The following is a 19,049-nucleotide window of genomic DNA, read 5'->3' on the forward strand; positions in this document are numbered from 1 at the left end:
AGCACCTGACTCCTCCTCCCCCCGTCAGCCAGGGAGCACAGTAAAGGACCAGTAAAGCCATTCTCCATGTAAAAAGCTCAGCTGAATCTACTCCCTCACCATTCAGCTTTCTGCCCTGAAAATGGCATGACCATTTGCCCAGGGACTCTGTTGGAAACGTGCTGCCATGGTTTCTCTGGCAGGGAGAAAAGTTTGAACATAAAACCTGTGACCATCTCTTTCAACTTCACTTTCACGTTGTGCCTTCGAGTCATACTTCCAGGTCTGTGTGCTATTTCAAGGTGGGATCTCCAAATTCATGCAACGCTTCGGTCAGTTTCACACAGGAAACTCAGATTTATTAAGACACAGGCTGAGATCAAAGTCCCCCCCTTTTTTTTACTGAACCTGCAGCCTGTTCATTTGGATGTGCGTGACCTTTTACGGCCCAGATCTCCCTGTCTCTCGAGAGTCCAAGATTGACATCCCCTGGGAGATGCGTGGTGAGAGACCTTTCAGAGACCCTCATGCCCCAAATCATGGTCATTCTGCAGGGATTTATACTTCAAATGGGCAACGACTTGGAATCTGGGACATTCTGGAAAGTCACCAGCTCTGATCTAGAGTCAGAGAATTTGGAGGGGTCGAACATCATAGTTAAGCAGGAAAGGTTAGAGGATTAAAATAACCTCTAACTCCTCAGCACATAAAACGATGTCTGGACCTACCATTGGAACCTCAGATCACTCACACTGAGCCCATCTGAAAAAACTGACCCAACTGCCTGACACCCCAACACATCGACTCCAAACTGATCCACTCCTGTCACCTCAGCTTAGTTGGCTGGACAGCTGGTTTGCAGTGTTGAGAGTTGTCAACATTGTGGGTTCAAATCCCCACACTGTCTGGGCTCGCCTTCTCAAGCTTGAGGTATTATGACCCTCAGGTTAAAACACCACCAGTTGTCTCTCTCTAATGAGAGAGTAGGACTATGCTGACTACCCTCCTGGTACTTCTCCACTTAACTTTTCTTAGTGCGTATCAAAGTGGCTTTGGGAGCTTTAGGCGCTTTACGTATTGGAATATGACATCTACTACTGTAAGAAAGGAGGCATGCTTTCCACAATGGGCTACCCCAGTGCTGTGCCTGTGTGTTTAGCTGAACTGCTTCTACAGCAATGGATTCTGAATCAAAACCTGATAACTCCTGCAAAGTTACAGGGGAGTGATATTTAGCTTGGCTCTAGATCAGAAATATGGGTTCCAGCTCAGATAGGAAGATTCGGGCCATATATTGTGTTGGCCTGGGCGCAATTGTGCAGCATCCTAAATGGGACAACTTGTGAGCATCCTAGGGCGCTGAGTACTCACAAACCTCAGAGTTTACAGAAAACAATAGCCGAGATCACCCGGATTCAGTTCGTTGTGAGCTTTCACAGCCAGAAGTCATTCCGTCTACCTGAACTAGATTTAAAGCTAGATGCACATTACTTTGTTCACAGTAATGACTGAATCAGTTTGATAATTAAATCTGTTACTCCAAATAAACTGTAAATAGTAACAAGAAGACTTCGTTCCCAGAGTATCTTTTTGGACCTTTTGAGGTCTTGGTGATCTATTGAACATAAAACAAATATATTTCATAATTGTAAAATGGATTGACAACAGCATTCATTTATTGTTTAGGAGTGTGATCCACGTTCTAGTTTCTTACATTAACAGTTCTTGCCAATCCATGCACTTTCTGAACAAAACTGCACAACATCCATCACTGATGAAACTGCAGTATATATCCAAACCAAACATGTTTAACTTTCATTTCCTGCTCTCTGGCAGTAAACGTTCCGGCTTGGGCCATACAAGTTCTGAAAAAGGGAATATTTACATTAGAAATCAAACAAAATATATCACATATGTATGTATGGTACAGCTAATTCTGGAAATAAATTTCTACCCTGCCTCATCCTACTGGATACTGAGTGAATCTGATATGTAGAGCACCAGACATAGTGGCTATCCAAAAACTAACACAGCAAACACTTCTAAAGGATTCCCTTCAGTTTGGAGAATGAGACAGACTGGGCTATAGACATTGTTGTGTTATAGCTGATTGGTGTACCCCTCTAGAGGTGCAAATAGGTTCCTCCAGCTTTACCTTAAAGAACACCCCCACTGGCTCTTAGAAATGTAACCATGTTGATAATTGGAAAGGAAGCAATAGTGTTGCCAAGGCTGTATAGATTTAACCATCACCCAGCTCAGTCCCATTTCTAAACATAATTGTAGTGCTCAACTGCTCACGTTCCAAGACTTGGTAGGGGGAGCGAAAGAGACAAAACCAATGCCATCTGGCTGTATGCCACATCCTGGCAGGAAAGAGAAATCTGGAGGTGAATTAGCCTCTGCCACTGTTGATTGCAACTTATAAGGTTACATTGAAAGAAGGTTGACAGCAGATGGTGTGCCTTTAGTTGAGGAAACAGCTCCAAAACAGCAAACAGTGTCTGGAATGCACTTTAAATCAGTAGAACACTCACTTCATTCATGCTGAGATCTATAATATCTCTTACTTATATCAAGAATCTTAAAGAAAACCTTCTACATAATTTCTTGTGCAATTGTTTTATGATTTAAATTATCAAATCTTTTTATAATAATCATGTATTTTAAAAGACTCCAGCCCAAATTTGCTGATATTGATATAAATGCACACACCATGGAATGCCAATCCGGCTTTAAATACTAACACTGCCAAAATGTGTTTCTTTGCTCAAATGCATTAATTCCATTAGATTAGAATTAGTTTTATACAAGACAGTATTTTGATTGGATGCTGCAGAAAATTGTGGCAAAATGCCCTTTTTGACAGAGAGAAATAAATTCTCAGAAAATATGGGGCAGCTGAAAATGAAAGGGAATAAATAATTGCAATCAGTAAATGTTGTCAGCTGTGTCTCACAATAAGGTCTCAGCTCTGTAAGAAAACAGCCATTATAAAGAGCTAATTCTGAAAGGAAACCCCGAGGCATTGAATAAAGACTACTCTCTCCTACTCTGTAATCACTAGCATTCAATGAGTCCTCACATTATTATAGCTAAACATTAGAGTTCTTGTATTGTAATGTGCTAAATGAGGGCCTCTGGCTTGTGGCAGCTGCCTGGTAAGTAGGCAACTGTGAATCTTCTATTAAACCTTTAAAGCAAATCACTATTATCCCTGTTTCCTAGTCGCCCTCCATTTGCTCTGCTCTCTTCCTGCTGGGACATTCTGGGCTGTTGATTATACCTTGGCTGCCATCAATACTGTTGTCTCTCTGCAGATGGAGGCACACCAGCTGCAAGTGTTGGGGCTTTTGCCCAGTTTTTTTTTCCTTCCCAAACTATGGAGTACTCCATCATCGTGAGACTGTTGTCGTAGAAATACTGAAATGTTTGACAGAGTGGCTAAGCTCAGTTTTCAGCTTCTGGAAAACTGAATGGGGTGTTTGTCGAAACCTAGTGCAACCCTACCAATACACACAATACATACTTAATTTAGATTGGATGTAAATCTCTGAATAAATCGAAAATGCTAACTCTAGTTATTTTTCTCACTGGTATTTTTGCAAAAGCCTATTATTCCCATTAATAGACTAAGTTGTTCCAATATGCAAAAACAAACCCTTTCATGAGTTTCTTGAATTTCTAGCAGACAAATATCACAACACTTAACTTTCAAGTGCAATGTTTTATACTCTTACTGAGGTTTACAGAGCTCAGTCAGTACAAATAAATGTGGACACTTTGTTAGCACACTGAAATGATCTATCTACTTGCATTTAAGATAAGGTAAAGACTAGCATGCAGTTAATAATGTAATATGTCCCATGCAAATTAATGCATAATAGTTTGAATGAAGTAAGCATACAAAAACACTAGTCATTTTAAATGTGTGGATGGGCAGTATGTATGGTAATGATGGATGGCCATAGCATACCTTCTGTCAGAGAACACTCTAAACAGTTGTCATGTTGGTGCTTCCAAAAACATTTCCTTTAACCAATACAAAGAAGCAAGCATGTAATAAAACAAAAGTACGGAACAGTACAATGGTAAGTATTTTGGATTCGCTGCCAATGAATGTACAGGTTGAGCTGTCGAATTCAATACTAGATACAGGACAAGTTTTTTTTTCCCAATTAATGAAAATTGAATAGTTCCCCCCTTTCACAGATTGATTATTAAACAAATGCTCTGGTCTTGGGATAGAGTCTAAGGGCCAGAGCTGCTGAGCTCAGGCTGGGAGAGTTGGGCCTGGGAACAAGTTTACTTCCTGTGGTTTGACAAATTCTCTGTTCCACTGAAAGCCTGGTCCTGGAGCCACTGGATGACAGAGGTACAACTTCGAAACACTTTTTCCACAAATATATTTATTTGATGATGGGCAACAATCAGAAAACTAATAAGCGTGGCAAAGGTAGAAAAAGAGGTGAGGAAGGAGTGAAGCACAGTTGAAGCTCTTAGTCCCTACAAGGCTTATGAAAATAGTGAGGGAAATGAGCAAGTGGAAGTGATGAGGAAAGGAATCTCAGAGTATTGGTGCTCAAGGGAAAAGCCATCAAACTTGTGAATGATACATACTGGTGTGACTTGTTTTGCATAACTGAGAACAGTGCTCCAATATGACCAGTACATTTGTTTGCAAATATTACTGGATTTCTTTACTGGATTTTCCCTCTGGATAATGGAGATCCAGGGAATGGGAAAGAAGAGTAGAGAATGTATTAAGGACTCTGTGGTAGGAAGAGAATGCAAAGCCAGAGATGGACAGTGTTACAGGGAAGATCTTAAAGTGAGGATGCCATGGAGGGAACCTGAGTATCAGTGTAAGCATCACTTCTCCAGGATGTAATGAATAGTTGATGGAAAACTAAGAATGATTATACTCTAGATTACGAGGTATGATGGTACTGTAGACAAGGAGCGAATCGTGGCACTTGTTATTATTGGATGGTGAAAGTGTGAAGACTGTAATTCCTATTATTCATTCACAGGATGTGGACTTCACTGATAGGCCAGCATTTATTACCCCTTCTGAATTACTCAGAGACTAATTAAGAGTCAACCATATTGCTGTGGGTCTGGCGTCACATGCAAGGCTAGGCTAGATAGGGACACCAGTTTCCTTCCCGAAAGGACACTAGTGAACCAAATTTTTCCCACTACTGGAAGTGATTTCATAGTCATCATTAGACTCTTAATTTCAGATTTATTTTTAATTGAATTCAAATTCCACCACCTGCTGAGGCAAGATTCGAACCCAAGACTCTGAATTAATGCCAAAAACAACATTTAAAATATCCAGCCTCTGGGTTAAAAAAGTGCAAGATAATTGGTTGGCATCAGAGGGGAAAGCTATACAAAAGTAGTTTATTTGAAAAAGCAGAAACCAGACTGGAATGGTTTTGGTGAAAAGACTCCAATCATGACACACCACCCCCCCTCCCCCGTATTTGCCTAAGAAGGCCAGTGAGGAAAACATTACACTTCACATCAGATCTTCATAGATACTACAAGAACTGAAGACAATAGCTTTGATTATGCTGATAAATAACTGCAAGAGGTTTTGATGTGTATCTAAAGTGGGCGGCACGGTGGCTCAGTGGTTAGCACTGCTGCCTCACAGCTCCAGATACCTGGGTTCAATTCCTGCTTCAGGCGACTGTCTGTGTGGAGTTTGCACATTCTCCCCGTGTCTGCGTGGGTTTCCTCAGGGTGCTCCGGTTTCCTCCCATAGTCTAAAGATGTGCAGGTTAGGTGAATTGGCCATGCTAAATTACCCGTAGTGTTAGGTGAAGGGGTAAATGTAGGGGAATGGGTCTGGGTGGGTTGCTCTTCGGAGGGTCGGTGTGGACTTGTTGGGCCGAAGGGCCACTGTAAGTAATCTAATCTAAATCCTTAAAAAATGTGGGTTTACACTCAGCTACAATTAAGCATTATGGTAATGACAAAGAAAGAGGAAATTCCAGTATGGACCATCACATTAATCGATGGAAATAAGACAGACCACATCAATCAACTTTAGCAAACTGAAAGTAATTTTGCAAAATTAAGTTAGTTGAAGTTTGAGTCTTGGAACAAGAGTCTGTGTACACAAATGTTATGTCTGGTCAGTAATGAATAATGGATATGAAGCTGGGAACACTGGGATACAAGAAAAGAAAACCAGCAGCTTTGAAGTACACTGCTTTGGAAGGATCCCAAGGATAAGCCTAAGAACAAATATACTGAATGAGGCTGGAAGAACAGAGAACACAGTGGAGTTAAGAACTATACCACTCAGCAAAGCACTTCAATAACAATGATGCCTTGACATCAAATTGGAAGCTGCAAGTTGCAAGTATTGGAAGAGTCTAACACCTCTGTTATAAAAGGTCTATCTTGAGTTTATGCAAACAGCATCTACACTGCAACTCGGTTCTTAAAGTGGTAAGTCAAGGTGAGTTTTCAGAGTGAACTGGGTGAAGCAGATAATTTCAAGTTGGTAGAATTCTGAGTGACAGAGGATCCAGGGAAAAAAATAAGTTGGAAAGATGTCAGAACAGGAATGTTTTATGACTAGTTCGTTAGAATAACGAGTTGTTTCACTTGTTAAAAGGTATCGTTAAAGTGCCATTGGATCACTTTCTCCAAATATATTCACTTTTATTCAAATCTAATTGAGATCTATTGAAAAACATTTCATGTGTAATTGAAAAATTATGCTGTGAAAAATTATAACATAAAAATCCTTTCTTACTGGATGAATGAATAGTTTCAAAAGTGTTTTGCTAATTTACAATTTTTCCGCATGACTTACCTGAATCTATAATCACACTTAAGGGAGCATTGTAAATGTCCAAGAATTGGTGAGGAGTTAAAAGTTCATTTGATTTCAGGAGACGTCGAATCAGCTCCTGGGGGACAATCAATTCGGGCACATTGTCCAGCACAGAACTGATTGGCTTATTGGGGAATTCCTAGGAAAATAGGAACACAGTTATATGTCAATCTCCAAACACCCATATTATGATGTGGCATTAAACTGGTTGAATTTATTATCAAACAGAAAAAATCTACTCAAACTATGAGGTTCAATTCCACTAAAATTTGGTTTGTTTGTTGACTTGTTTAGCCTTAACAAGCAATTGTGTAGTGCTTGATTAAATTGCAACAAACTTTTAATATCTAAGTATTTATTTAATCATATAAATTTGACCTTACATCATGTTATCCAGCTTTGTAAATATACACTTAGTTGCACAATGTCAATGAAATTAATTTAGTGAGCCATTGTGGGCAGAACAGGTTCAATTCCACCCTATGTGGAGTTTGCACATTCTTCCTGTGTTTGTGTGGGTCTACTCTGGGTGCTCCAGTTTCCTCAACAATTCAAAAATGTGCGGGTTAGGTGGATTGGCCACACTAAATTACCATTGTGCCCAGGCACATGCAAGCCTAGGTGAGTTAGGCATGGGAAAAGCAGCTTACAGGGATAGGTTAGCAATGTGAATCTGGGTGGGATGCTCTTCAGAGGGTCAGTGTGGACCTGATGGGCCGAATGGCCTGCTTCCATACTATAGGGTTTCCAATGATAAGCAGTTAATCACTTATTGAGTCTGCAGCTAATAATCTACATTAGACAACAATGACTCCAATTTTTGCAGGATTTTTTAATATGTAAATATTTCTGAAGGTCTTTACAGAGGTAGGAAAATAACTTACACCTTGACCTGGAGATTTGCTCATCAGGAGTCTTTTAAAAATGTCACGGTCCATTGTGGCTTCAGTTACCTAGCCCCCAGGTTCTGGAATTCCCTTCCTAAACTTCTCTATCTCTCTAGGTCATTTTCACCTTTAAGGCCATTCCTTTAAGATTTACCTCTTTGGCCAAACGTTTGGTCATCTGACCTAATATTTCTTTTTGTGGCTTGGTGTCATCTTTTATATTAAAATGTTGAAATAAATACATAAGAGTTTGTAGCTACAGGTTTCTGTGCAACTCTGAAGATTTTAGATGAAGAGGAAAGGGGAAGTTGTGTGTGATACATCCATCTATTATCACAATTGGAGATATTATGGAGACAATTAGTGGGTGGCATGGTGGCACAGTGGTTAGCACTGCTGCCTCACAGTGCCAGAGACTCAGCTTCAATTCCCGCCTCAGGTGACTGACTGTGTGGAGTTTGCACATTCTCCCCATGTTTGCATAGGTTTCCTCCCACAGTCTAAAAAAAAATGTGCAGTTTAGGTGAGTTGGCCATGCTAAGTTGCCCATAGTGTTAGGTGAAGGGGTAAATGTAAGGGAATGTGTCTGGGTGGGTTGCGGGTCAGTGTGGACTTGTTGGGCCGAAGGGCCTGTTGCCACACTGTAAGTAATCTAATCTAATAAATAAATGCTTGGCAAAACTTGCCAATATTTTCGAAACTGAATTCATCTACATTTTCCTTGTCAACTATCTCACATATTCTCTTGAATTTCAAGTTGTTCATTATAATTATATAAAATATACTTCTACTCTTGTGATTTACGATATATCTATCTGTTGTTTTTAATTTGGGAAGCATAGGAGCCAAAGTTAATCTAATTCGCCAAGTGGGAAACCAACAGTTTCAGATGGAAAATTGTTTCTATATCATATATAATGAGACAATTTTAATCAATCCCAGCAGTCAACAGATTAAAGGGATTGGGTGCAATGTTGGCTCTACATTTACCAACGTTATTATCTCTACAAGTCAATGAGTAATATTTAATGAGATATATAAACAACAATTTGCTTTCTCCTGTGGGTACCCACCAAGTGAGTTTAGTTAAGTTGTACAATCCACGTTTATGTTTGAGTTGTTCATTCTGTTGCGCAACCTTCTCTTTCTGATTTGTTTATTGTTAGTCAAAGACCACATTTTGAATGAACCTAATGTCTGTGTTCCTACTAGTTAACGAGACAGACCTGTTTTTATTAGACCATTTCGAAACAGTGGCCCATTGTTTCTCACTTCCTATACAGCAACTTCATGTCAGTGTGTGAATGCAAAACCTGGATGAAGATTCCACAGGTTTATGTTTTTAATTTTTGTGACTTAGCTGTTCTACATCAAAGTTTGCATCTGCTTGTCCTATTGAATCTTTCCCTGCAAAGGAGTTGGTGTTTAGTCATTTCAAGTGGAACAGAGCAACCTAATTTTCTATTTTGTCTTATAAAGATTTTTTTTTAAATGCTGATGCTTAGATCCACTTTGATCTGAAGGTATGTTGTGTTCTTAATCATTCAGTAGATTTAAAAACAAAGCTTGCATTTATATAACATGATTCACATTTTCATGACCAAATAACTTTGTATCAAATTGCTTGCATTTTTAAGTGTAGCCATTAATATGTAGACAAACAATTTACTTGCAGCAAGATATTATAAGCAATAATGAGGCAAATGGTCAGTAAATTTGATCTTGATAGGATTGGTTGAGGGATAAATGTTGGATTGGACATGAGGAGGCACATCTTCCTGCTCTTCAAATCATGAATCCTTTACCCACCTAACCATGGAGTAGGATTTTGGCTTCTCATCCAAACATGGCACCTTCCACAAGGAAGAATTTCCCCAATCCTGCACTGAGCTGTCAGCCTACAGTGGGGATTAAACTCACAACTTCCTGACTTAGAATTAAAAGTATCACTACTAAACCAACCTAGTGCATAAGGGTTATTTACTGCCTTTGCTAAATCAATACATAGTGTTAACCACTATAGTGTCACCACTATAAATGCCGGAGGAAACATCACAGAAGCGCTTCACAGGAGGCTCCCAAGCGCTGAGGATGTCACCTAGACAGGGGACGAAACGTCTGCAACACAAATTCCCAGCTCGACGAACAGAACCACAACAATGAGCACCCGAGCTACAAATCTTCTCACAAACTTTGAATAGTGTTAACTATTATATTGTATAGTAAAATGTAGCATGGTATAAATTGTCAATTAATTTCATTTTCTTAAACAGAATAGGTAAATGATAAATAGAGTTTTACTATGCTATGCCAGATGGAACGTTTGCAGTACTGTGCATGCATACTGTCTTGAAGCTAAAGGTGATGCTACACAGGTGCAAGAATGATTCCTTGAGCCTCACGATAGCTGATAAAAGTACAGGATTAGCAAAACCATATAACATGCTGTCCCTCTTGGCTGAGAATATTACAAGACTCCAGCAAATTAAAGAAAAGAGGTAGGAAAACAGATTGTTATCAAAAGAGAGCTAAATGAAGCAGGATCTTAATAGACAAAAATTAGTTTTGTTAAGAAAACTACTAGCTACCTTATATGTTTTTTGCATGTGTATTCCCAGTTTAATAAGCAAAGTTAGGCATTCACTGATGACCTTTTCAATTGGTTCCCCCTGTAAAGTATCATCCAGACGTTTTGCAGTGATATTCAGGACATTATATTCCCATTGCTGGAAGAGTCTGCTTGGAATGTTATGAGATATCAACAGAATTTTGGGTTCCAAAAGTAAAGCTCTGAAAAAAAGTACAACAGGAAGTTCTGGAATTTTAGCCATCGCTCAGCAATTTGGAACTAGACAAATATTTTAAAATTCAACACCTCTCGGTTTGCACAGAGGTTGTCCCTCTTCCTCTCCCATTCCCATTGTCCACCCATGCCTTTACTGAAATCCTGGACAAACAGCATAAAGGCAGCATCATCTTAGTTACTTATCAGTCACAGTGAGCAATTTGAACCAATCCTTTGGAATAAGCAGCATTGTTGACTTGATTAAATAGGTGATAACAATCAGCACAGAAACATTATAAACTGCCACCTAAGGAGTTCTCAAATTATGTGCTTCCTTAATGTTTTAATCTCCTTAAAAAATATCCTTCTGAATATATGTATGCTGTCAGATTTGCTTTGAGATTGACTTTTGCCAAATTCTTCAGCATTCAGTCAAGTGTGTTCATATGCAAATTCCTCCCACCTGCTACTTCATAAACTGCTCAATTTGTATGCTACATGCACAGCATAACTGCCTTATGGATAACACTGGTAGCAGGACTATTATTAAACAAACCACATTTGGAACTTTACAAGCCCCTCTTGGGTTATTTTGAACTGAGCAGCAGGAAAATTCTACATTGTTTCTGGAATCAAATTGAACGTGTTCTTTTTTCCCACTTCCGCTTAGAATCCAAACTGAGGGCACCTGTAAAATTTATTGAAACCTGTGGGAAACTACGACTGATGGAAAACTCCCATAAACCTTTGCATTGATTCATGCACAATGAACATCCTTTGAACATCATGATCAGCTCTCTACCCATACTGTTCCCTACACCGTTCAGTTCAGGAACAAAGATTAGCCCAAGCAATTTTTTTCACACTCAGGGGTTAAATTTCCAAGGGCATTTCTTGATTGTGGTGAAAATTCCAGAAAAATAGCATACATTAAGCTACAGCAAATGAAATAGGAAGACCATCAGAGAATTCACCCCCTCCATTATTGCATTCAGATGGAAGTGTGTGTGCAAAAGAAACAAAGATGCAAACTAATCTGTTTTACAAACGTGTGGCAAAATAAAGGTATTGGAAGAATCTGCAAAGAAATCCCCAGAGATAATAGTCAATGAGTTTGGACGAGGAACTTGCCCTTTGCATCCGTGCCTTACAATCACTCTCAAAAAATAGTAACTTTCCCAACCATCCACAATAATCATTACTCACTTGCAATGCTTTCCTTTCTCTACTTTCAGTGATAGAGAGGATGCAACCAAGAGGAGAGGAGATGGTGGGGGTGGGGGAGATGGTACTCCTCCAGTGTCAGGTGCCCTTTGTGCCCACTGGCAATGCAAACCAACCTGGTTCAGCAGGAAAAAGGTCATGCTCCAGGAGAGTGCAGATACAGGTAGTGACCAGCAAGGAGAACCTGAGCATCCTGATGGACTGGTGCTTGGACATGGCAAGACTGTCCACCTGTTGTCTGTATGATGGCACCTTCTTGATGCTGGATGCCCTGTGAGTGTGGCTGAGGAGCAGGAAGCTGATGCTGCTACTGGTGTTGTTTGTACTGCCACTGTGTGCTGGAGCTGTTTCTTCTCTCCTATGCCCTCCTTCAGGGGTGGAAGCTGCAGCTGCTTCAGTTGCCCCCATGCTGTGATTAAACTTGGCAGGAGCTGAAGGTGAGTAAAGTGTTGGACAAGGTTAAAGATCACTTGCAAGGAGTCAGCAGCTGCTTCTCACCTACCCTGACTGCAGCTTCTTCACCTTCATTGATCCCATGCCCAGAGGCCTGACAGTTCCATTCCTACTGTGCACTTACCTCAGTGACTCCAGGGAGTTGCTAACACCTGGGAAACACATTGCTCTGGCTGTTAAATCCAGAATTTGTCACTAAAATGGAGTTTAATGAGCTGCTTGTGTTTTTTAAAAGCCTTATCCACCAGCTGCACAGGGGTTCCCACACAGCTCCAGACACACCCTTGGAAACCTTGCAGAGTGTGGAATGACGTCAACATCCCAACCCAATGTCACCTTTAAGAGATTTAAATGCCCATATGCACCCAAAATCAGCTACTCTTCCCTGCAAAAAAAATCCAGCCATGAAGTCCAATTGACATAAATACATCTCTGGTATATTTTCCAACTGTACGTATTATTCCAAATTCCCGTAATTTTGGATTATTCTCTTTTCATAGACATTAATAGATCTGCACACATGAATTCTGATGGTATCAACAATCTCTGAATATGGCTGCTGACTCAGTTCTGAAAAGTGACCTGCTAACTGGAAAATGACCCCCTGCATATCTGTGTTTCCGCTGCTAGGACGTCTGCGAGCAAGTTGAGAAGCTGGAGTTAATAGCAGCAGGACAGCGGTGACAGTGGTGACAGGTTTGGGGTTGACTGTGTGGAAGGCTAACTGAAGAGCCAAGCTAAAATGAAAAACTCAGCCGGCCAATAGGAAGGCTCAGGGAAAGCAGGGGCCAGCAAGTCATGCACCTTCTCAGCCCACCTGAAGTCCTTTCCAGAAAATGTGGTAGAGCTGGCTATGTCAGAGCGGGGCTCCTGAGTTTCACCAGATGACGTTTACCAGTACATGGCCATCAACTGATCCAGCCTCTTCTCCATGGTTACATCTGCACCTGGATGCCCCTGGGTGAGGGAGTGCACATTGCCCACTGGCACACTTGAGGCCTTGCATCGCGCGTTCCGTAGGGGCCAGAATCCATTAGACCACATTTTAATTTCAGTTTAAATTTGCTTTAAGTAGTTGATTTTTATCATGATACTTAGGTGGCTATCGACCGGACTTGACAGTGGGAGATAGCTGTCTTTAGATCCAACTGCCAGCCTCTGTCCTGTGGTTCAGTCAAGCCACCTGATGTCCCTGGCGAGGCAGCATGTGGTGCCCACTGGCACTCTCAAGGTTTCTGCAACCAGTGGGTAGTGTGACAGCATTATGTCCGCACATTTTAGTGTTGCTTTGAAGTTTTGATTTTTGTTACACTGTCCTGTAAGGATCAGCTACCTTTTAAAAATTGGTTTAAGTAGTTCAATTCAAATGTTCTTTTTCAAAAGAGTATGGGAAGATATTATCGTGCTCTTTTGCTATGGAAGCCTTTGGGCCAGGAGTCAGGGGTTCATGTTCCACCTGCTCCAGAGGTGCACGATAATGTCTATGAACAGGTTGATGGAAAGACACCTACAAGGAGATATTATAGTGTTCTTGTGGCACATTGACAGTGACCCTACCTCTGAGCCAGGAGATTTTGGTTCAAGTCCCACCTGTTGCAGAAGTGTTTCATGCACATCTGACCAGGTGATTAACCATATCTTTAAGGTGATACTAGGTGGCCATTCACAGGTCCAAGCAGCAGGTTTATAGAGGAGGTCATTAGACCCTACTGTTTGCTTCCAGCTGAGACTGTGTCTGTACCTAGGTGGTCCTGGAGAGGGAGTGAGTAGTGTCTACTGGCCCACATTGAGTTGTCTATAATTGGAGGACACCACAGGGGATAGATTACATTAGATGGCGGCACGGTGGCTCAGTGGTTAGCACTTCCACCTCACAGCAACAGGACTCAGGTTTGATTCCAGCCTTGGGTGACTGTCTGTGTGGAGTTTGCACATTCTCCCTGTGTCTGCTTGGGTTTCCTCCCACAGTCCAAAGATGTGCAGGTCATGTGGATTGACCATGCTAAATTGCCCATAGTGTTAGGTGCATTAGTCAGAGGGAGATGGGTCTGGGTGTGTTGCTCTTCAGAGGATCGGTGTGGACTTGTTGGGCTGAAGGGCCTGTTTTCACACTGTAGGGAATCTAATCTAATTTACCTCCTACAGTGACACTTCTATTTGTTAAGTTCCATTTTTCACATCTTTTTGTTACAATCTCACTTTAATGGGCTGTCACCTTATAATGTGGTTTGTTTTCAAAACAGTATAAAGAACCACTGATTGAAATTGGTGGCATGTTTGAGGTAGGAGTGTTTGCTAATGTTGATAACTGCCTAAGTAAACCTGAGACGATGTCAAAGATTAGCTGCAGTGCTCCTGCTACTGGCTGCCTTCACTGTAACAAGAAGGAGGGCAAAATCTCACATTGACACAGAAAAGAAACAGAATAATATGCAAATAGAGACATAGCGTCACAGAGATGTACAGCACAGAAACAGATCCTTTGGTCTGACTCATCCATGCCGACCAGATATCCCAACTCAATCTAGTCCCTGCCAGCACCCGGCCCATATCCCTCCAAACCCTTCCTATTCATATACCCATCCAGATGCCGTTTAAATGGTGCGATCGTACAACTTCCTCTGGCAGCTCATTCCATACACATACCACCCTCTGTGTGAAAACGTTGCCCCTTAGTTCTCTTTTATATTTTTCCCCTCTCACACTAAGTCTATGCCCTCTATTTCTGGACTCCCTCACCCCAGGGGAGAGACTTTCTTTATCCTATCCATGCCCCTCATGATTTTATAAACCTCTATAAGATCACCCCCCAGCCTCCGACGCTCCAGGAAAAACAGTTCTAGCCTATTCAACCTCTCTCTATAGCTCAAATCTTCCAACTCTGGCAACATCTTTGTAAATCTTTTTCGAACCCTTTCAAGTTTCAGGGAGGAGACAGTGAGGTCTGCAGATGCTGGAGATCATAGTTGAGAATGTGTTGCTGGAAAAGCACAGCAGGTCAGGCAGCATCCGAGGAGCAGGAAAATCGATGTTTCGGGCCAGAACCCTTAATCAGGAATGAGGCTGGAATCCTTGGAGAGATAAATGGGAGGCTGGGGGGTGGTGATGCTGGGGAGAAAGTAGCTGAGAGTGCAATAGGTGGATGGAGGTGAGACACCCACACCAACCAACCCCACACCCCATAGCTGAATATTTCAACTCCCCCTCCCACTCTGCAGAGGACATGCAGGTCGTGGGCCTCCTCCATCGCCACTCTCTCACCACCTGACGACTGGAGGAAGAACGCCTCATCTTCCACCTTGGAACTCTTCAACCCCAGAGTATCAATGAGGACTTCAGTTTCCTCATTTCCCCTTCCCCGAATCTGACCCCAGTTCCAACCTTCCAGCTCAGCACTGTCCTCACGACCTGTCCCACCTGTCAATCTTCCTTCTCACCTATCTGCTCCACCCTGCTCCCTGACCTATCACCTTTACCCCCACCTCCATCCACCTATTGCACTCTCAGCTACCTTCTCCTCAGCACCACCCCCCTCCCATCTAACTCTCCACGTCCGAGGCTCCCAGCCTCATTTCTGACGAAGGGCTCTGGCCCGAAACATCAATTTTCCTGCTCCTCGGATGCTGCCTGACCTGCTGTGCTTTTCCAGCAACACAATCTCAACCCTTTCAAGTTTCACAACAACCTTCCAATAGGAAGGAAACCAGAATTGCACGCAATACTCCAAAAGTGCCCTAACCAATGTCCTGCACAGTCGCAACATGACCTCCCAACTCCTGTTCTCAATACTCTGACCAATAAAGAAAAGCATACCAAATGCTGCCTTCACTATCCTATCTACCTGCGACTCCACTTTCAAGGAGCTATGAACCTGCACTCCAAGGTCTCTTTGTTCAGCAACGCTCCCTAGGACATTACCATTAAGTGTATAAGTCCTGCTAAGATTTGCTTTCCCAAAATGCAGCACCTTGCATTTATGCAAATTAAACTCCATCTGCCACTTCTCAGCCCATTGGCTCATCTGATCAAGATCCCATTATAATCCAAGGTAACCTTCTTCACTGTCTTTGGTGTCATCTGCAAACTTACTAAGTATACCTCTTTTGCTCACATCCAAATCATTTATATAAATGACGAAAAGTATTAGATCCAGCACCAATCCTTGTGGCACTCCACTGGCCACAGGCCTCCAGTCAGAAAAACAATCCTCTACCACCACTCTCTGTCTTCTACCTTTGAGCCAGTTTTGTATCCAACTGGCTAGTTCTCCCTGTATTCCATGAGATCTAACCTTGCTAATCAGTCTCTCATGGGGAACCTTGTCGAATGCCTTACTGAAGTCCATATAGATCACATCCACTGCTCTGCCCTCATCAGTCCCCTTTGTTAGGTCTTCAAAAATCTCAATCAAGTTTGTGAGACATGATTTCCCACGCACAGAGCCATGTTGACTATCCCTAATCAGTCCTTGCTTTTCCAAATACATGTACATCCTGTCCCTCAGGATTCCTCCAACAACTTACTTGAGTAAATTACAGGAAATGACAGAAAGTATATTAATCAACATTAGACCAAAGGAGGTACAAATTAGAGAAAACAAAGCAATTTTCAGGATTCAAAATTATGTAAATGAGGACATGGTTAATACAATAGGAGTAGATGCTTTCTCCCTTTAATCGTGTGAATCCTTCCTTTCTCTATAATGATAAATTGCTTCTGGAATGCCTCGATTGAACTTGCTTCCACTACATTCTCTGGCATTTCAGATCTCAACTACCTGCTGCTTGACAAAGTTAATGTGAATCCATCCTACCTGCCCCCTTAGCTAGCCCATACATCCCAATCATGCCAGCACTTCCTGCTGAAGAGAAACTGTGAGTTACCATCAGAACAATAGCAAAGAAGGCAAAAGGCTACAAAGTATTCAGTAGAAACTTAGGGTGTTGTTCTTCAAGCTCGCTTTCAGGATATCTAGAAAAGTGCGTAAGACTATAGAAATAGGGCTCAGCGTGAGTGCGGTATGAGGAATTGAAATGGCAAGTTACAGGTATCTTGGAACTGTAGCTGTGGAGACGACAGAGGTGCTCAGTGTAACAGTCATCTAGTCTACCTTGGTATTTCAGTCTGGAAAAGATTAGTAGATAATACAGTATACTAGGCTAACACTTTACTGAATCAGCTGGAAAACATGTTTGAGACTCTAATGGAATGGAAACACGAAATGTTGCATTGGAAGGTGCTGGGGAAGGAGAGCAGGCAGGAGGGTGGTGAGAGAAGGGGAAGGAGAGATATGCCTCACACATTAAACATCTGAATTATTGCCATTGTAGCTTTACCTTTCTTGTTGTTGCTGCATATCTTTTAGATCCCCGATCACTGAATATAACACATCACTGGAAGACTGTGGGTAAAAGAAAATGATCAATGAAATAGATATTGCTTTCAAGCGCACTGATTTTGTTTTCATGAAGGCATGTTCTGCAGATGTTTCTTTGTCAACCAAATTACATCAAGAATGCCTATACCTGCTTTGGGGAAAAAAAGGCTAGCTTTCCTTGGGTGATGATACCTGGTTCAACTGGTTGTCATCAGCAAACAGTGAAATTCATCCAATATGAGTACCTCAACTCATGTCTAGACCAGTTGGTGTTGAATAAATGCAACTGTAACTTGGCATCATTCTGACACACAACAAATGAATTTTTTGAAGAAGTAACAAAGAGGATTGATGAGGGCAGAGCAGTAGATGTGATCCATATGGACTTCAGTAAGGCAGTAGACAAAGTTCCCCATGGGAGACTGATTAGCAAGGTTAGATCTCATGAAATACAGGGAGAACTAGCTATTTGGATACAGAACGGGCTCAAAGGTGGTGGTGGAGGGTTGCTTTTCAGACTGGAGGCCTGTGACCAGTGGAGTACCTCAAGGATCGGTGCTGGGTCCTCTACTTTTTGTCATTTACATAAATGATTTGGATGTGAGCATAAGAGGTGCAGTTAGTAAGTTTGCAGATGACACCAAAATTGGAGGTGTAGTGGACAGCAAAGCGGACAGATTACAGCTGGGCCAATGAGCTGAGAAGTGGCAGATGGAGTTTAATTCAGATAAATGCGAGTTGCTGCATTTTGGGAAAGCAAATCTTAGCAGAACTTATACCGTTAATGGTAATGTCCTAGGGAATGTTGCTGAACAAAGAAACCTTGGAGTGCAGGTTCATAGCTCCTTGAAAGTGGAGTTGCAGGTAAATAGGATAGTGAAGAAGGTGTTTGGTATTCTTTCCTTTATTGGTCAGATTATTGACTACAGGAGTTGGGAGGTCATGTTGCGGCTGTACAGGACATTGATTAGGCCACTGTTGGGATATTGCATGCAATTCTGGTCTCCTTCCTATTGGAAAGATGTTGTGAAACTTGAAAGGGTTCAGAAAAGATTTACAAGGATGTTGCCAGAGTTGGAGGATTTGAGCTATAGGGAGAGGCTGAGCAGGCTGAGGCTGTTTTCCCTGGAGCATCGGAGGCTGAGGGGTGACCTTATAGAGGTTTACAAAATTATGAGAGGCATGGATAGGATAAATAGACAAAGTCTTTTCCCTGGGGTGGGGGAGTCCAGAACTAGAGGGCATAGGTTTAGGGTGAGAGGGGAAAGATATAAAAGAGACCTAAGGGGCAGCTTTTTCACACACAGGGTGGTACGTGTATGGATTGAGCTGCCAGATGAAGTGGTGGAGGCTGCTACAATTGCAACATTTAAGAGGCTTTTGGATGGGTATATGAATAGGAAGGGTTTGGAGGGCTATGGGCCGGGTGCTGGCAGGTGGGACTAGATTGGGTTGGGATATCTGGTCGGCATGGACGGGTTGGAC

The 19,049-nt window shown here is 41.8% G+C and overlaps 1 protein-coding gene across 3 annotated transcripts in view; it reads right to left on the bottom strand.

Moving 5' to 3' along the window:
* Positions 1 to 1,635: 1,635 nt before the first annotated feature.
* Positions 1,636 to 19,049, bottom strand: part of tex47 (testis expressed 47) — a 49,192-nt gene continuing 31,778 nt past the window's right edge. For 2 of the 3 annotated variants that reach the window (XM_043714521.2, XM_043714519.2), the window contains exons 4-7: positions 17,524 to 17,588; positions 10,314 to 10,515; positions 6,818 to 6,977; positions 1,636 to 1,844 (exon numbers count right to left, since the gene is read on the bottom strand). In XM_043714521.2, coding sequence (XP_043570456.2) covers positions 1,795 to 1,844; positions 6,818 to 6,977; positions 10,314 to 10,515; positions 17,524 to 17,588 — 477 coding nt within the window. In that variant the 3' untranslated portion in view covers positions 1,636 to 1,794. Of the gene's footprint in view, positions 1,845 to 3,955; positions 4,012 to 6,817; positions 6,978 to 10,313; positions 10,516 to 17,523; positions 17,589 to 19,049 lie in introns of all 3 variants that reach the window. The other variant, XM_043714520.2, reaches the window with a different exon arrangement.

This window comes from Chiloscyllium plagiosum, unplaced genomic scaffold (assembly GCF_037043375.1).
Source record: "Chiloscyllium plagiosum isolate Xiang-an unplaced genomic scaffold, Cpla_swu_hap1 HiC_scaffold_25, whole genome shotgun sequence".
NCBI lineage: Eukaryota > Metazoa > Chordata > Chondrichthyes > Orectolobiformes > Hemiscylliidae > Chiloscyllium > Chiloscyllium plagiosum.